Source organism: Macaca thibetana, chromosome 2 (genome assembly GCF_024542745.1).
Source record: "Macaca thibetana thibetana isolate TM-01 chromosome 2, ASM2454274v1, whole genome shotgun sequence".
NCBI lineage: Eukaryota > Metazoa > Chordata > Mammalia > Primates > Cercopithecidae > Macaca > Macaca thibetana.
In genome coordinates this window covers 37107186-37127548 of record NC_065579.1, presented here as the reverse complement: position 1 = coordinate 37127548, position 20363 = coordinate 37107186, and the positions used below count along the sequence as shown (strand labels likewise).

At 37.9% G+C, this 20363-nt stretch overlaps 2 protein-coding genes across 17 annotated transcripts in view; one reads left to right on the top strand and one right to left on the bottom strand.

The window, feature by feature from the left end:
- Nucleotides 1–19620, bottom strand: part of CEP63 (centrosomal protein 63) — a 123964-nt gene extending 104344 nt beyond the window's left edge. For 2 of the 13 annotated variants that reach the window (XM_050779604.1, XM_050779614.1), the window contains exons 1-2: nucleotides 19391–19536; nucleotides 9987–10055 (exon numbers count right to left, since the gene is read on the bottom strand). In XM_050779604.1, the coding sequence (XP_050635561.1) occupies nucleotides 9987–10030 (44 nt within the window). In that variant the 5' untranslated portion in view covers nucleotides 10031–10055; nucleotides 19391–19536. The other 11 variants (XM_050779608.1, XM_050779609.1, XM_050779610.1 and 8 more) reach the window with 9 other exon arrangements.
- ANAPC13 (anaphase promoting complex subunit 13) overlaps nucleotides 1–20363 on the top strand; it is a 1014760-nt gene that overhangs the window by 986323 nt on the left and 8074 nt on the right. Inside the window, exon 2 of one of the 4 annotated variants that reach the window (XM_050779669.1) lies at nucleotides 19576–19628. The gene's annotated coding sequence lies outside the window, so the exon portion shown is untranslated. Of the gene's footprint in view, nucleotides 1–19568; nucleotides 19629–19879; nucleotides 20249–20363 lie in introns of those variants that run through there. The other 3 variants (XM_050779671.1, XM_050779670.1, XM_050779672.1) reach the window with 3 other exon arrangements.

Genomic DNA, 20363 nt, shown 5'->3' with positions numbered 1-20363 from the left:
GAAATCCTGAAACTGAAGAATTCTACAAATGAAATTTAAAAATACAATTGAGTTTCAACAACAGAGTAGAACAAGTAGAAGAATTTCTGAACTTGAAGATGGACCTTTTGAAATAACCCCATCAGACAACAACAACAAAAGAATAAAGTATAAAAAAGAATAAAGAAAGCCTACATGGCATATGGGAGACCATAAAGTGACCAAATATTCAAATTCTTGCAAATCCAGAAAGAGAAAAGATGGGCATAGGAACAAAAAACCAATTTAACAAAATAATAGCTGAAAACTTCCCAATTATTGCAAAAGATATAGATATCCAAATAAAGACAGCTCAAATATCCTCAAATAGATTCAACCTAAAAAGGTCTTCTCTAAGGCACATTATAGTCAAACTGTCAAAAGTCAAAGACACAGAATTCTAAAAACAGCAAGAGAAAAATATCAAATGTTCTGTGAGTTCCTCACATATAAGGATATTGCCATCAGACTAACAGCAGATTTCTCAGCAAAAACCTTACAGGCCAGGAGAGAATGGGGTGATATATTCAAAGTGCTAAGAGAAAAAACAAACAAAAAAAACTGGCATCTAAGAACACTATACCCAACAGAGCCATCCTTCAGAAATGAAGGAAAAATAAAGTTTTTCCCAGACAAGCAAAAAACTGAGATAATTCATCATCACTAGACCAGCTCTACAAAAAATGCATATGGGAGTCCTACATCATGAGGCAAGAGGATGATATCTGCTATCGTGAAAACACACAAAAAGTGTAAGACTCACTGGTAAAGCAGAAACACAAATGAGAAAGAGAAAGGCATCAAACATTATCACAAAAAAAAAAAAAAAAAAAAAAAAAAAAAAAAAACAGAGAGAGAGAGACCAAATTATACGGGTAAACAATAAAGGAAGAAGAAAGGAATAAAGGATATACAAGAGCACCAGAAAGCAGTTAACAAAATTACAGGAGTTAAGTCCTTACCCATCTACAACAACCCTGAATGTAAATGGTTTAAATTTCCCAATTAAAAGATACAGAATGGTTGAATAGATAAAAAGCAAGACGCAACTATGTGCTACCTAAAAGAAACTTACTTCATCCGTAAAGACACGCATAAACTGAAAATGAAGAAATGGGAAAAAATATCCTACACAAATGAAAACCAAAAGCATGTAGGAGTACTTATTCCTATATCAGACAAAATAGACTTTAAGTCAAATAAACATAAAAAAGTGACAAAGAAGGTAATTATATAATGAAAAGGGATCAATTCAGCAACAAGATATTACAGGCTATAAATATACATACATCCAACACCAGAGCACACGGACATACAAAGCAAATATTATTAGAGCTAAAGAGTGAGAGACAGACTCCAATACAATAATAATTGGGGACTTCAATACCCCACTTTGAGCACCGGACAAGTGATTTAGACAGAAAATCAACAAACATCCAGTTTGTTCTACACTATAGACCAAACAGACCTAAAGACATTTATAGAACATTTCATCTAACAGCTGCAGAATATACATTCTTTAGCACACAGAACATTCTCCACGATAGATCATAGGTTAGGCCACAAAACAAGTTTCAACAAATTTTTTAAAATCAAAATCATATCAAGTATCTTAAACCATAATGGAAAAAAGCTAAAAATCAAGATTAAGAGAAACTTTGGAAATTGTAAAAATACGTGGAAATTAAACAACATGCTCCTGAATGACCACTGGGTCAGTGAAGAAATTAAAAAAGAAACGCAAAAATGTCTTGAAACAAATGAAAGTGAAAATACAACATACTAAAACCTATGGGATACAGCATAGGCAGTGCTAAGAGAGATGTTTATAGCAATAGATGCCTACATCAAAACAGTACAAGGACAAAAAAAAAAAAAAAAAAAAAAAAAAGATCAAAATCACACCAAGCATCTTTTCAGACCACAGTGGAATAAAAATATAATACCAAGAGGAATTCTCAAAACCACAAAAATACATGGAAACTAAATAACTTGCTCCTGAATGACTTTTGGGTAAACAAAGGCAGATATCAAAAAATTCTTCACAGTGTTAAGAGGGAAGTTTACAGCTCTAAACACCTACATTAAGATCTCAAGTCAACAACCTAAAACAATGTAATGTCACATCTAAAGGAACTAGAAAAATAAGAACTAAACCCAAAGCTAGCAGAAAAAAAGTAGTAACTAAAATCAGAGCAGAAATAAACAAAATTGAGACCAAAACAAATGAAATAAACAGTTGATAAGATTGATGAATTGCTAGCTAAATTAACAGAAAAAAATATCCAAATAAATACAATCAGAAATGACAAAGGTGACATTACAACCAATTCCACAGAAGCACAAAAGATCCTCACAGACTACTATGAACATCTCTATGCACACAGGCTAGAAAATCTAGAGGAAATGGAAAAATTCCTGGAAAACACAACCTCCCAGAATTGAACCAGAAAGAAAGAGAAATCCTCAATAGATTAATGAGTTACAAAATTGAATCAGTAATAAAAAGCCTACCAACCAAAAAAAGCCCCAGACCAGACAGATTCACAGCCAAATTCTACCAGACATATAAAGAAGAGGTAGTACCAACTCTACTGAAACTATTCCAAAACATTGAGGAGAAGGGATCCCTCTCTAACTCATTCTATGAAACCAACATCACCCCGATACCAAAATCTGGCAAAGATACAACAACAAAAAAAGAAAACTACAGACAATCCTCAACAAAATACCAACTGAATCCAGCAGCACATCAAAAAGATAATCCATCACAATCAAGTGGGCTTTATTCCTGGGATGCAAGGATGGTTCAACATAGGCAAAAATCAATAAATGTGATTCATCACATAAACAGAATTTAAAACAAAAACAATATGATAATCTCAATAGACGCAGAAAAAACATTCAATAAAATCTAATATCCCTTCATGTTAAAAGCCCTCAACAAACTAGGCATCGAAGGAACTGACCTCAAAATAGTAAGAGCCATCTATGACAAACCCACAGCCAATATCATACTGAATAAGCAAAAGTCAAAAAGCATTCCCCCGAGACCTGGAACATGACAAGGATGTCCTCTCTTGCCACTCCTACTCAACCTAGTACTTGATGTCCTAGCCAGAGCAACCAGGCAAGAGAAAGAAATAAAAGGCAGTCAAATAGGAAAAGAAGAAGGCAAATTATCTATCTTTGCTGATGATATGATTCTTTACCTAGAAAACCCTGAAAATTCTACCAAAATGTTCCTAGACCTGATAAACAAGCTTTGGTAAAGTTTCAGAATGCAAAATCAAGGTACAAAAATCAGTAGCATTTCCATACACCAATAATGTTCAAGCTGAGTACTTAATCAAGAACACAATCCCATTTACAATAGCCACACATAAAAAAAAAAAAAAAAAAAAAAAAAAAACCCTAAGAATACATCTAACCAAAGAGATGAAAGATCTCTACAAAAAGAATTACAAAACACTGCTGAAAGAAATCAAAGATGACATAAACAAATGGAAAAATATTCCATGCTCATGGATTGGAAGAATCTATACAATTAAAATGGCCATCCTGCCCAAAGCAATCTATGGATTCAATGCAATTCCTATCAAATTATTGTCATTCTTCAAAGAACTAGAAAAAAACTATTTTAAAATTTATATGGAACCAAAAAAGAGCCCAAATAGCCAAAGCAATCCTACCCAAAAAGGACAAAGCTAGAGGCACCATATTACCTTACTTTATACTATAATGCTATAGTAACCAAAACAGCATGACACTGGTACAAAAATGGACACACAGACCAATGGAACAAAATAGAGAACCAGAAATAAAGCTACACACCTACAACGAACTGATCTTCAACAAAGTTGACAAAAATAAATAATGCAGAAAGGATACTCTATTCAATAAATGGTGCTGGGAAAACTGGCTAATTGTATGAAGAATGCAACTCAACCCCTACACCTCCTCACCATATGCAAAAATTAATTCAAGATGGATTAAAGATTTAAATGTAAGATCTCAAACTGTAAGAATCCTAGGAGAAAAATCTAGGAAATACTCTTCTGGACACAGGCCACGGCAGAGAATTTATGACTCAAAAAGTTATGTCCTCAAAAGCAAATGCAACAAAAACAAAAATTGACAACTGGGACCTAATTAAAGAGCTTCGGCACAGAAAAACAAACAAACAAACAAACTACCGACAGAGTGAACTGACAACCTACAGAATGAGAGAACATATTTGCAAACTATGCATCCAACAAAGGGCTAATATCCATAAACTACAACGAACTTGAAAAATGTTCAACATCACTAATCATCAGAGAAATGCAAATCAAACCACAATGAGATACCACCTCACACCAGTCAGAATGGCCATTATAAAAAAATCAAAACATAACAGATGTTGGTGAGGCTTTGGAGAAAAGGCAACACTGTTGGTGAGAATGTAAGTTAGTTTAACCCCTGTGGAAAGCAGTTTGGAGATTTCTCAAAGAACTAAAACTAGAATTAGAACTACCAGTTGATTCAGCAATCCCATTACTAGGTATATACTCAAAGGAAAATAAATAATGCTACCAAAAAGACACATGCGCTCACATGTTCATTGCAACACCAATCACAATAGCAGACACGGAACCAACCTATGTTGATGGTGGATTGGATAAAGAAAATGTGGTACATATACACCATGGAATACTACACAGCCATAAAAGAAAAACAAAATGTTATTTGCAGCAATGTGGATGCAGCTGCAGGCTATTATCCTAAGCAAATTAACACAGAAGCAGAGAACCAAATACTGCATGCTTTCATTTACAAGTGGAAGCTAAACATTGACTATACACAGACATAAAGATGGGAATAATAAGCCAGGCACGGTGGCTCACACTTGTAATCCCAGCACTTTGGGAGGCTGAGGCAGGGGGATCACCTGAGGTCAGAAGTTCGAGACCAGTCTGGCCAACACGGCGAAATCTCATCTCTACCAAAAATACAAAAAAAATTAGACACTGGAGACTCCAAAAGAAGGCAACGGCAGAGGGCGGGCAAAGGATGAAAAACTATCCTTTTGCGTACTATGTTCAATAAATGTGATTCGTCACATAAACAGAATTAAAAACAAAAACCATATGATAATCTCAATAGATGCAGAAAAAACATTCAATAAAATCTAATATTATCCCTTCATGTTAAAAGCCCTCAACAAACTAGGCATCGAAGGAACCGACCTCAAAATAGTAAGAGCCATCTATGACAAACCCACAGCCAATATCATACTGAATAAGCAATATCTATCTTTGCTGATGATATGATTCTTTACCTAGAAAACCTGAAAATCCTACCAAAATGTTCCTAGACCTGATAAACAAGCTTTGGTAAAGTTTCAGAATGCAAAATCAAGGTACAAAAATCAGTAGCATTTCTACACACCAATAATGTTCAAACTGAGTACTGAATCAAGAACACAATCCCATTTACAATAGCCACACATTAAAAAAAAAAAAAAAATCTAAGAATACATCTAACCACAGAGGTGAAAGATCTCTACAAAAAGAATTACAAAGATGTAATACATAGGGTGATAGGATACATAGAAGCCCAAGCTTCAGCATCACACAATATATCCATGTAACAAACCAGCACATGCACCCCTGAATCTAAAAAATAAAAACAGTACAAAGACTTCAAATAAAGAACCTAACGATGCACTTCAAGTACCAAAGCAACAACAAACAAAACCCAATTAGTAGAAGGAAAAAAAACAAAGATCAGATCAGAAATAAAAGAGACTAAAAAACAATACAAAGAATCAATGAAACAAAAAGTTGGTTTTTTAAAAAGATAAAATCGATAAACTATTAGCTAGACTAACCAAGAAAAAAGAGAAGACCCAAATAAATAAAATCAGAAAGAGAAAAAGCAACATGACAACTGATACCACAAAAATACAAAGGAACATTAGAGATTATTACAAACAACTATATGCTAACAAATTGGAACACCTAGAGGAAATAAACTCCTGGACACACATAACCTACCAAGACTGAACCAGGAAGACCAATAATGAGTGACATGACTGAACCAGGAATAAAAAGTCTCCCAAGAGAGAAAAGCCCAGGACCTGATGGCGTTACTGCTGAATTCTACCAACTTCATAAAGAAGAACATCAATTCTTCTCAAAGTATTCCAAAAAAATTGAAGAAGAGAAAAATTTTCCTAACTTATTCTACAAGGCCACCTTTACTCTGATGACAAAAGCAGACAAGGACACAACAAAAGAAGACAACTACAGGCCAATATCCCTGATGTACACAGATGCAAAAATCCTCAACAAAATACTAGCCAACCAAATCCAACAACAAAACAAAAAGATAATACAGCATGATCAAGTGGGATTTATCCCAGGTATGCAAGAATGATTCAACATACACAGATCAATAAAAGTGATATATCACATCAACAGAATGAAAGACAAAAACCATATCATCATCTCAACAAATACAGGAAAAGCACTCGATAAAATTCAACATCTCTCCCTGATAAAAACTCTCAATCAAGCATAGAAAGAACATACCTCAACATAATAAAGGCCATATATGACAAACCCCCAGCTATCATTATACTGGATGGGGAAAAGCTGAAAGCCATTCCTCTAAGAACTTGAACACAACAAGGATGCCCACTTCCACCACTCCCATTCAACACATAACTGAAAGTCCTAGTCAGAGCAATCAGGCAAGAAAAACAAATACAGGCACCCAAATTGGAAAGGAGGAAGTCAAATTGTTACTCTTTGTGTACAACATAATCTGACATACAGAAAAACCTAAAGACTCCACCAAAAAAGTCTTAGAACTGATAAAGAAATTCAGTAAAGTTGCAGAATACAAAATCAACATACAAAAATCAGTATTGTTTCAATACACCAATAACGAACTAGCTGAAAGAGAAATCAAAACAGCAATCCCATTTACAAAAGCTACAAGAAAAAAAATAATACCTAGGATTAAATTTAACCAAGGACATAAAAGACCTCTACAAAGAAAACTATGAAACACTGATGAAAGAAATTGAAGAGGATACAAACAAATGAAAAGACATCCATGCCCATGGATCAGAAGAATTAATATATTCAAATGATTATATCCAAAGCTATCTACAGATTCAATGCAATCTCTATCAAATACCTATGACATGCTTCACAGTAATAGAAAAAATAATCCTAAAATTCACACTGAACCATAAAAGGCCCTGAATAGCCAAAGGAATCCTGATCAAAAGGAACAAAACTGGAGGTATCACACTACCTGCCTGACTTCAAAATATACTACCAAGCTATAATAACCAAAACAGCACGGTATTGGTATAAAGGCAGACACATACACCAATGGAACAAAATAAACAACCTAGAAATAAATCCACGTGCTTACAGCCAACTGATTTCCAACAAAGGTGCCAATAACATACAATGGGAAAAGGATGCCCTATTCAATAAATGGTGCTGGAAAAAATGGATATTCACATGCAGAAAAATGAAACTAGACTCCTATCTCTCACCATATTAAAAAAAAATCAACTCAAAATGGACTAAAGACTTACATGTAAGACCCAAAACTATAAAACTACTAGAAGAAAACAAACGGACTGGGTACGGTGGCTGATGCCTGTGATCCCAACTACTCAGTAGGCTGAGGCAGGAGGATCACTTGAGGCCAGGAGTTCAAGACCAGCTTGAGCAACACAGTGAGGTATCATCTCTTAAAAAAAAAAAACAAAACAAAAAACTGTTCTTAAATTAGCCAGATGACATGTCTATGGTCCCAGATACTTGGGACACTGAAGCAGGAGGATCACCTGAACCTAGGAGTTTGAGGCTACAGTGAGCTACAACTGTGCTGCTGTACTCCATCCTGGGCAACAGAATGAGAGGCCCGTCTCTACAAAAAAAAAAAAAAAGAAAGAAAATATAGAGGAAATGCTTCAGGACATTGGTCAAGGCAAAGATTTTATGGCTTAGACTTCAAAAGCACAGGCAGCAAAAACAAAAACTGACAATTGGGACTTAGTTAAACTAAGAAGTTTTTGTATAGCAAAGGAAACAATCAACAGAGCCAAACACAACTTGTAGAATGGGAGAAAATATTTGCAAACTATTTATTCAGCAAGGGATTAAACATCCAGAATATACAAGAAAAACAACTCAACAGCAAAAAAACAGAAAACCCTATTAAAATGTGGGCAAAGGACTTGAATAGACATTTCTCAAAAGAAGACACACACATGGCCAAAAGGTATATGAAAAAATGCTTGAGACCACTAAATCACCAGGGAAATGCAAGTGAAAACCACAATATCATCTCACCCCAGTTAGAATGATTATCAAAAAGACAAAAAATAACAAATGCTGGGGAGGATGTGGACAAAAGGGAACTCTTACATGCTGTTGGTGAGAATGTAAAATTAGTACAGCCATTATGGAAAACTAAATAGAGTTTTCTTAAAAACTAAAAATAGAACTACCATATTGTATATAAAATCCTTAACATAAGTAACTCCATTTTAGAAAGAGACTGCATCTCACATTTCAAAAGACACCATGCCCACAGGGACCTAATCAATAAAGACTGCACCCAATCACATAATGACATAAACAGGCAAAATATTTCACTATCAGTTCTCACCAGAAGACTCTGTGGCCACAAAAAAAGCAAGACTTTGCCAGCTCAAAACAGCTGTCTTGATAAGACCCTGTCTTGCTGTCATCTGTGATCAGCACCTGGCATCTGTCGCCAAAGGCTCTTCCTTGCAAGATGTTGACAACCGTCCAGATCAGGCCAGAATACGTTCTTTGTTCAGTTGCTCTCTTTGGACTAGTTCTTTAGCACCCCCCCTTTTTTTTTCTGTCCTTTTCTCCTGTTAATTGTTACTCTGTTTGATGTGGAATGTTTACGCTGTAACATTTACATATATTAATTAAATACGCTATTATGTGTGGTTTGCAATATTGACTGACTTGTGGAGAGGCTTGAGCCTGTAGGCCCATGGCTCTGACTATCAAGTGAACTGGTAGTACTAGGGGGAATTGCCTCCTTGGGAACTCCATGTAGACTGTGGTTTTTATGACTGAAATAGCATCACTAAAAGTTTGCTCTTGTAGAAAGACACAAACATGTATGGACCTGGCTATGTCTGACTTTGTACCACTCATAACACATATGATCCAGAAAGCACACTATTGGGTAATCTATTCAAATGAAAGGAAATCAATATGTGAAAGGGATACTTGTACCCCCATGTTTACTGCAGCATTATTCACAATAACCAAGATATGGAAATGACTTAAGTGTCCAACAGCAGATTAATGAAGAAAGAAAATGTCAGATATATATCCATCATGGAGTACTATTCAGTCACAAAACAGAATGAAGCCCTGTCATTTGCAGCAACATGGATAAAACTGGAGGTCATTAAGTGAAATAATAGGCACAGAAAGACAAATATCTCATGTTCTCATTCATGTGTGGGGTCTAAAAAAGTTCACCTCACAGACGTAGAGAGTAGAACGATGGTTACCAGAGGCTGGGAAGGGGTTGGGGGTGAAGAATGTTTGGTTAATGGGTACAAACCATACAGTTAGGTAGAAGAGTAAGCTATAGCGTTAAATAGCACAGTAAGGTGACTAGTAAGTAACTAGTATGTGACTAGTTAAGTAACTAGCACAGTAGGGTGACTAGCACAGTAAGGTCCCTTAAACTTTAAAAATTTACTATATATTTCAAAGTAGCTAGAAGAATTGAAATGTTCCCAACACAAAAAATGATAAATGCTTGAGCTGATGGGTATATTAAATTCCCTTATTTGATCATTACGCATTATATGTATGTATCAAGGTATCACGTGGACCCTATAAATATGTATAATTATTATGTATTAACCAAACAATTAATTTTTATAAAAGCAAACTTACCCACCATGCCCTCGATTTTGCATTCTTTCTAACAAAGCCTCCATCACCAAATCCCCTTTGTTCTGGAAACTGACAAAGAAAAAATATCAGTCATGAGAAAATTCATTTCTTCAGTTCTAACATTCTAACTTACAACTTAAGAATGTGAATGAAAGCATACATAACAAGGAAAAAATGCAGCACTTCTTAGGATGACTGTAGAAGCAGTCAAAGAACATCACTTCAGGAAAACTAGGAACAAACATATTTCAGATTAAAACAGAATAACTTAAAAATATCTGAATTGCTGTTGATACTCTCTCCGTATAACTATTAAATACCTCATTGTTCTTTGTCTAGTTCCTAATGTCGGGTGGGCGGGGGTGGAGTTGGGATCTCTCTAGCAGAGGGATAGTACACAAACCCCCTTACAAAATGAGAAAGAAATTGGGTTCACACATGTCAGAGGGAAAGCAGAGCTTTTTTTTAAATAAAGAGATAGTATAAAAAATGTGAAGTGCACCGAGATTAAACTCTTTAGTCTACCATGGGAAAGCCTACTCACCCCTGAAGACAGGCATAGAGGTTCCTGCATGCAACATCCTCTCTTCACCGAAAGGCAGCCACAGGGCCCTCCTGCCTCTGCACTTGATTTGCTCCCAGTGCTTAACAGGTTCTTTCATAGGAGTTACACCACACTGGAAGTGAGTTTTTTACACACTATTTTTCCTTACTAGACTATTCATCCCTCCAGGGCAGAAACCCAATTTTATTCATCTCTGCAGCTTCAGAGCTCAATGTAGCATTTCAACATGGTACGTGGCAGATTCTTTTGGCTGAACTTAACTCCCCTCTGTCTTTTACCTACCCTCTCCCGCATGCAAACTGGTCATAGCTAGGGGACTACATGAAGAGTCTAGCAGAGAAAGAGGGAAAGGGAGATAGAAGACTGCCATATAAATGGCAAGATACAGTCAGGTGCAGTGGCTCATGCCTGCAATCCTAGAACTTGGGAGGCTGAGGCGGGCGGATCACTTGAGGTCAGCAGTTTGAGACCAGCCTGGCCAACATGGTAAAACCCCAACTCTACCAAAAAAAAAAAAAATTAGCCAGGCATGGTGGTGTGCACCTGTAGTTCCAGCTATCGGGAGGCTGAGGCAGGAGAATTGCTTGAAGCCAGGAGGCGGAGGTTGCAGTGATCCGAGATCATGCCATTGCACTACAGCCTGGGCGACAGAGAGAGATTCCATCTCAACTAAATAAATAAATAAATAAATAAATAAATAAATAAATAAATAAAATAAAGGGTAATATATACCATGAAGAAAGGTGACAGTGAGAAAGGAAAGAAGACCCTTAAACTCAGAAGTGTTGATTAATATGTGCTGTATGCTTCTCGTCTTTTATAATAAATCTTCAAAATGTTCAATGTCAAACCACTTTTCATTCCAAAACGCTTTTTCCTTAAACCTTTAGACAATAACCAAAGATTGTGGTGTAGACATTCTGCCCCTGGGCTAATCCTCATCTAAAAATTATACTGCTGTAAGAAGTAGATTATTTTACTCAACACATAATTCAGTGTTGTACTAACAACTAGATATATAGTGATGAACGATATGGCCCTTTTCAAGGTATTAATAGTCTAGTATGGGACAGAAAAAAATGAGACAAAAAGGCTTTCCCAGTGTGATACAGTGAGAGGCATGCCCAGGGTGTTCCAGAGACACAGAGGAGAATAAGAAGACTGGAAAATACAACCACTGTATCTTATTTGCATCTATTTCTAAAGATACTAACAAACTGAGTATTAAACTATTCGTGCACAAACATGACAGGGAGGATTTTTTTTCTAGTTGGTTTATCCTACATATTACACTAAAATTGCAAAAATAAAAACCTAAAGAAAAAGGTTCCCATGTTTTACTCCACTTTCAAATCACAATACAGTCAAATTACAATACAACCAAGATTCCATGTTTTGGTCCACTCTAGGAGAACTGAGAGGCAGTACATGGTCCATACCGCACTAGATGGAGACCCAGGATACAGTCCTACTCTGCAACTAAATAGCTTTATATTCTTGGACTTGTTTTAACATCTGTAAAATGAGGGGCACGAACAATATTTTCTAAGGTTTCTTCCAGCTTTTTCATGGGTTCTAATAGCCAATTAAGTGTCCACTGTAAGTAGCAAGCTCCTGACAACCATACATGGACACTTATTAACATGTAGGAAAGTGCTATTCTTATTGACAGTGCTATCACAGTTACTCAAAATTATCGTTAGTAAAATTATACTTATTTAGGTCATGTTATTCTCAAACAGTATATTTAGTAATATACACGAATATATTTTCTATATGACTATTATTTAATAATATATTTATAATAGAAGTTACTGAATGTTCAATAGCTGTCTTGTACACATTGTCTAAATCAATCTTCACAACACTCATAAAAGACAGATACTAGCCAGGCGCGGTGGCTCAAGCCTGTAATCCCAGCACTTTGGGAGGCCGAGACGGGTGGATCATGAGGTCAGGAGATCAAGACCATCCTGGCTAACACAGTGAAACCCCGTCTCTACTAAAAAATACAAAAAACTAGCCGGGCAAGGTGGCGGGCGCCTGTAGTCTCAGCTACGCCGGAGGCTGAGGCAGGAGAATGGCATAAAACCCGAGAGGCGGAGCTTGCAATGAGCTGAGATCCGGCCACTGCACTCCAGCCTGGGCGACAGAGCGAGACTCCGTCTCAAAAAAAAAAAGAAAAAAGACAGATACTATTACTTTGAGAAAACTGAGGCTGAGAGAGTTAAATAACTTGACTATGATAAACTACAAATTATAGTCCTGGATTCAATCTAGACAGTGTGACTATCGAGTCACAATCAACGTGCAACCTTTATGTATTTTACAGTATTCTATATCTTAAAATATATCAGCGTATCTTTTGGCTTAATAGTGTCTTTGCAATAAAAAAAGAAATTAAACTGAAGTATGACATCACTACCATAGCCACCAGGTGGCAGCAGCACAATAATGAAATAGTCACATAACAAATATTGCTATTTTAGAAATCAAAATGGTCTAAGAGAGATTCCTGTTTAAAAAAAAAAAAAAAAAAAAAAAAAGAGAGAGAAGTGGACCAGTAATATCCTCTGTGATAAATAAAGTAAACTTACTAATGTGCAATGTGTTTCTGTAATTCCTTCACCATCTGCCTTAGTGCCAAACACCATGAATCCTCAGGATCAGGCAAATAGTAAGGGCTGATTTTATCTGGATGTTTGTCATCTGAGTTGCTCATAGTTATATCACGGATTCTTTTCCTAACCAACCTGACCCTCATTCAACTCTATGCACTATGTCACTTTGATTTCTTCTTTGCATGTGCCATATAATTACATAAAATTAGATATTCTTTGTAAAATTTTAAATACAAATTAAAACAATGTTTGATAATCTGCTACTCCTTGCCACTAACATGCAAAGCTAATGTGATTAAATGGAAAATGTATACCTCTACCATTGGTACAATCTTATTCATTTCTGCAGTTAGAACAAAACATCAACAAACAAAACTTATTAATTATAACTCTCCTTTGGAATGAAGGCTGTTTTAAATCAATGAAACCTGGAATTGGATAGTGAAAGGAAATATAAGCTTTTACATCAAGTTTGGGGAGCAAAGAAAACACACTTTAAATTTAAGGGAAAAAGAATACAAATAGAATGTCTTATAGGCAAATCTCTGAAATTCATTAACATCGACTTTATGAGCTAGAAAACACTTCAGGCCTCTAATTTAACCTTATTTTACAGATCAGGAAAAATATCAGAGTATATGCCCAAGACCAAATTATTAACAAAATGGGACACAGGAAGAAAATAAAAACTCCAGACAGAATTATGAATAAATGTGTACATACTGAGAAAAGGGATATGCCTAACCTTCAAGTCTAAAGGAGGATAACAATGCTCTCTGTCCCTTTCCCTGCTTAGTGTCGTTTTAATTACAAAGCTCTATGGTTGTGTCAAATATACCATGGCCGATAAACTATGGCTGTTGCAATGAACAATCAGTATTACTAAGCATTTTCCAGAAAGGGTCCTAATTAAACTGATACCAGTAAAAAGATATTAGAGGAACTTTTCAAAATATTAACGTTTTTAAAAAATTGTCCAAACTATAGTTCAAAATCCAGGAAGAACAATGAAAGTCTGAGAAATAGGAGTACATAAAAACAAACTTTTATATGAAAAAACGCCATAAGCAAAGCTAACAGACAAATGACAACAGTACCTGAAAGTTTTACCACAAAAGGTTAATTACCCAAAATATATAAGGAGCTTATAAAAGACTAGGGAAAAAAATCTACAGAAACATGGGCAAGAGGTATAAAGAAGCAATGCACAGAAAAATACAAATGACAGTAAAAACATGAAAAGGTAATCAACCTTGCTCATAAGAGAAATATAAATTAAAACTACACTAAGTTACCCTTTCTTCTGTACCAGATTAACCAAAAATTAAATGTTTGATAATATACTCTGATGACAAGACTGTGGGACAACAGGCACTCATATACATTACAGGTAAGAATGCAAAATGAATACAACTGCTATAGAGGAGACTTTGGTAATACCTAACAACTGATGTAGGCATTTACCCTTTTATCCAACAATGCTACCTTTAAGAATCTATCCCATGGGCTCATTGGCAAAAATGCAAAACAACATATCCACAGGGATATTCACTGCAGGACTATTTGTAATAGCAGAAAATAACACAAGTGTCTATCAAGAGGGGACAAGTTAAATATTCATCCACCAATGGAGTACTATGAAACTGTAAAAAGGAATAACAATCTCTACATACTCCTACGGAGGGGATCTACAGGACATATATTACTAGGTGAAAAACCCAAGATGGAAACAGTATACATAATGACACATTTTACCTAAGAAAGAAAGGTGTGTTTGTCCATGTACATTTGCTTCTAGGTATGTGTTTTTTTAATGGAAGGATAGACCCAAAACTAGTAAAAACAGTATCTGTAAGGAAGGAAAATAACCAGAGTGGAAGAAACAGAGATGAAAGCTAAATTGTTTTATGAGTTCTTGTTTTATGGGTACTTGTTTTATGGGAATTATGCTAGGTTTTGCATATAATAAAACAAATCAAAATGGGGGAAAAAGCAGTACTGAAAAATTGGAAACAAAATAAAATAAATCAACTACCAACTAGATATCAATTTGACAGGCTAACTATACAATAAATTACTTCATATGCCTTTAAAATACAATAATTTTACTATACACTTCCCTAGAGACATATAAAATAAGGATAAAAGAGAATTGCAAAGAAATCCTAAGCACTGTTCAGGAATCATACTGATAAAAAAATAGGCTGTTAACTTGAAACCATTATATATAACATAGGATGAGGAAAAAAACTAATTCTATTAATGGCACTAGGTACCAAGATTCAGCAAAAAAGATACAAACATAAATCAAACGTGAAAAAACTGAAAAATTAAATTTAAATTTTGGAAATTTAAATGTTAAATGTTGGAAACAATGTGAACTCTGCATATTTGTGGTTTTTTTAATGTATATTTCCTAACTCTGGCCACTATAAATCCTAGAACCAATGATTAACATAGTAGCAAGAACACTTCTCCTACCTAGATAGACTGTGGTCTCCAAATACTATCTCAGACTCAAAAGAACCAGGGTTCTTTGGAGACCAGAAATCTATAAATGAGCCAGGAAAATTATTTATCAGAAAGCAAGGAAATTAACAAAGCTATTGGTCATATCAAATGGAACAGGAGCCAACTTTAAGGAGCTCTCACTGGCCAAAGATGAAACAATTTGAGCATTAAAAATACAATTGCCATATGTTGAAACAGTTTAAATATATTATAAAGTCTATAAGTTCATGATGATAGGTTTACAAAAAGGCAAAAACCCTCATGGTTACCTTTGGAGGTTGCTAGGCCACCAACTCATTACTGTGGTCTGAAAATAGAGGGAAAGAATTAAGCATTTTTCTTGCCTTTCCTGTGCAAATTGTATTTCAGGGTAGTCAAACAGCTGGTAAGGGAAAGTTTTCATAAAAGACTCTCAGCTAACAAATACTGAAGAAACAACAGAAATAGATAATCACCACGTTGCATCTCTAATGCAGTAACGGATACAGGCAATATAACCCCACAAAAGAACTTCACCATTAAGTGAAAGAATCTTGGGGAATTTCATTATGGGTGGATGGAGCTAACTACACCTAAACTCAAAATAATGTTTAATGTTAACATCATTAAAAAAAAAAACAAAAAAAAACCTCAAGACACTGCTTCCCTGATAATTAATGAAATAGGAAGTGTATTGCATTGCCTATGAAATTTTCTGCCCAACCCCCCAACTACCCCACCAAAAAACAAAACAAAAACAAATATAAAGGTGAAATCTGATCAGGCTTCTAAAGCAGGGTGCTCGATAGAACTTTCTGCAATTATGAAACTATTTTATAACTGCACTGTTCAAAAAGTAGCCACTAGGCAATCTGTAGGCGCTTGCCACCACGCCCGGCTAATTTTTGTAATTTTAGTACATACGGGGTTTCGTCATGTTGGTCAGGCTTGTCTCGAAACTCCTGACCCCGTAATCTGCCCGCCTCGGCTTCCCAAAGTGCTGGGATTACAGGCATGAGCCACCGCGCCCAGCCTAGGAACTGAATTTTTAATTTTATTTCACTTTAATTACCCACAGCTGGCTGGTGGCTACAATACTGGACAGTGCAATTCTACATCTAACTACTGGTTTAGAGCAGTGGTCCCCAGGCTTTTTGGCACCAGGGACCTGTTTCACGGAAGAAAATTTTTCAACACGGACAGGGTGGAAATAAAAAATTTTGTAAATATCTTTTTGTTAACATTCATATGAAATGTTTTGGGGGAGGAATGGCCAAACCACTTTTTATTTATTTATTTATTTTCTTTTTTTTGAGATCCAGTCTCACACTGTAGCCTGGTCTGGAGAGCAACGGTGTGATCTCAGCTCACTGCAACCTTCGCCTCCCGGATTCACGTGATTCTCCTGCCTCAGCCTCCCGAGTAGCTGGAATTACAGGCGCACACCACCACACCCGGCTAATTTTTTTGCATTTTTAGTAGAGACGGTGTTTCACTATGTTGGCCAGACTGGTCTCGAACTCCTGACCTCGTGATCCGCCCGCGTCAGCCTCCCAAAGTGCTGGGATTACAGGCGTGAGCCACCGCACCCGGCCAACCACTTCTTCAGTAATATGAATAATACACATGGCAAGGGTTAGGGGCATGGTTTCATGATGAAACTGTTCCACCTCAGATCATGAGTCATTAGTCAGATTCTCATAAGCATGCAACCTAGATCCCTTGCATGCGCAGTTCACATTAGGGTTCATGCTCCTAGGAGAATCTAACCCCACAGCTGATCTGACAGGAGGCAGAGCTCAGGTGGTAGGTAATGCTCACTCGCCTGTCACTCACCTCCTGCTCTGTAACCTGGTTCCTAACAGGCCACGGACTGGTAGTGCTCTGCAGCCCCGGGTTTGGGGGCCCCTGGTTTAGAAGCCATAAAGGCAACAGAGATACCTGTTAAAGGATACTGTACAATGTAATCTGCTAAATTTAGAACTGTAAGGAAAAATAGGGGCTAATCCCATAGCTATAGCTATGAGGGAACTGCTATAGATTAAAAGATGTCAAATGTGCATCACCCAAACACAACAGGCAGATCCCTGTGGGATTTTGGTTCAAACAAGCTAACTGCAAAAAAGACATTTAAGAGAGAGTTGAAGAAATCGTAATCTGACTGGACATTGACATTAGAGAATTTTTATTAATTTGTGTATGTGTAATGACAGTAGTGTGGCTTTGCAAAACTGAAAAACCTAGCTCCTGACGGGGGCGGGCAGGGGACTAAAATAACATAAAGATCGGAAATTCAGTTCCTGAAACCTTGTGTCAATGTTGGCTTTAGCTGAATTCCAAATCAAGTTGACATTTTTTGAAAGCAGGAAGCAATGACAGAGTGGACTACTGATGCTGTCACCATCTGCCAGCACAACGTAAATTAGAACAGAAAGGACTAAGCAAAGGCATTCCACCTTTTAAAGAGAGAAAATGGCATCAGTACAATCAACATATACAATTTTTACAAACAACTTTTAGAGTTGCATCTACATACATTTTAAAAGGCAGTGTGCCTGTTTATAAATCTCTACCCCATTTTAGTTTCAGAGCCTTTTTTACTACCCTGATCACTGATCATGCCACAGTCAAAAGGCAATCTCAAAAATTAATCTAAAAATGGTACTGCATTCCAAATAAGAAAATATATATACTTTGTTTTACTATTAAGCTACAGCTAACAGAAATCTAATCAACGATCCTTATGATTTTCTCTTACCTAAAAAATAAACGCAAGCACGTGAGGAACTGTATAAATACAGAGCATCTACCCTACAATACTGCTTTATAAAAGAATAAATTCTTTTAATAAGTTTAACCGGACATAAAGCTCAGGGAAAACTACTTTGTGCATATTAGTGTACGGTGCTTAAACTATACAAGATGACTAGTCTCTGACATCATACACATCTTTACTCTCCTGATGTCGTATACGACATAAAAAAAAACCACATTATAAGCCTAAATGTACTGTCTTCAAGTATCTCCATGATTAAAGTGTTCCTAAGAAACCGTCCTTGTTTCTTTCTATCCCTGATCTGTGTGCATGGAGCAGTTAGTTCAGGGTTCTCCAATTTCAGTCCACGATTTCTGCCATATTTCCGTACCTGCTGTACTAAACATAACCGTTTACACCAACTCACTATTTTAAAAGCTGCCAACCTTAACATGCCACCCTAAATGAGCGGGTCCCCTTGTGCCGTGAATGAAGTAGTCCTAACAGCGCTAGCTAAACAGCAGCCCTGGCCGGGAGGCCGCACAGGGGTCCCTCCGCTGAAAAGAAAGGTGGGTCCGCCGGGAAAGGTGAGTACTGGGCGCAGCTCGCCCGCCCACCTGGCCACTCTCCGAAGCGCCCCCAGCCACCCGGCCTCCGAGGAAACGCTGTGACCACCTGGCGGGGCCGAACCGCGCGCCGGGCTGCGCCATGCCGGACTACGCCGGTGTGCAGGGCATAGCGGGCCAGGCCGAGGGACGGGGCTCCGGGGCGGACGCGAGCCGGCGGGGAGGCGCCTGGTGGTTCGCAGACTGTTGCGCGAACCGGCCGCAAGCCATGAGGCCGCGAAGCCAGAGTCACCAAGGCAGCCTGGGCCGCCTCCAGACCAGGACGCGCTCGCCCCTTGCCCTTCCGTCTTGCGCACGGGCGGTTACACGGCTGCAGCAAGCGCATCCCTCAGCCTTCCCGCCGTTACCTCGGGCGTGCACTGCGCACGCGCGCCACCACTAAGCTTACGTCCAGCCTCAGCAGTCGGAGCGTTCGTTCCGCCCACTGCCCCCACACTTTTAATAATTGAATCAATGTCTTCTCCAGACTTCCCCTGCACGCGAGCAAATGGACTCACCCACATCCGGGAATCCGAGAAAGAGCGTGCAGACACGTGATGCGGGGCGTGGCAGGAGGAAGCGTCTGCCGCGCTGGGCCGCGTAACGGTAAGGGTTTGCAGCGCCCCCGGCCTAGGTTTTGGAGGCGCGGGAATGCGTTCGTGGCTCAGTGTCGGACTTCCCCCTATTTCCATCGGCCGAGGCTGTCACTTTACGCTCATAACCGTTTTCTTTACTGCACGCTGTGTCGGGAGGAAAGGGACTTGCTTGGCACCCCAGACCTCCCCGTCTCCGCTTCCACGTTTGGTACATCCTGCCTCAGGCCGGAAGCCGCGGCTGAGGGGCGGCCTCTCGTACAGTGTGGTGGCCTGCGAGGCTCATTTCTAGCAAGGAACAATATTTTCCCGCTTTGACCTTATAAATACATGTTTACAAAGCTATAATGTATAGAAATGGATAAGACATGTCCCTGTCCCGGGAAACGCAGGCACTGCGTGTCTGGAAAGACATACATCTGGGCTGTTTGACAGGCTCCATAGTTGGTGCCATGCTCTGTGCTTAGGGAACTATGAGATCCCCGGTGGGTACTGGGACCGCGCTCAGCCTGAGGTTTGGAGGCGGCCTCCTACAGGAAGCGACTTGAGACCTGAGATTTTTAGACTGACTATGGGTTCGCTGGAATAAAAAGGAAGAAACAAACAGCATTGCAGGCATCGGGACTGTCACGTGTAAGAAAAGTTTGTTCAGGAAACAGTGGTCGTATTGTGTGACGAGTACTTGGGACGGTGGCTGTGCCTTGGGCGTTGATTATCTTGTTGCTTTCCATCCTTCCAGCCCCTTAAG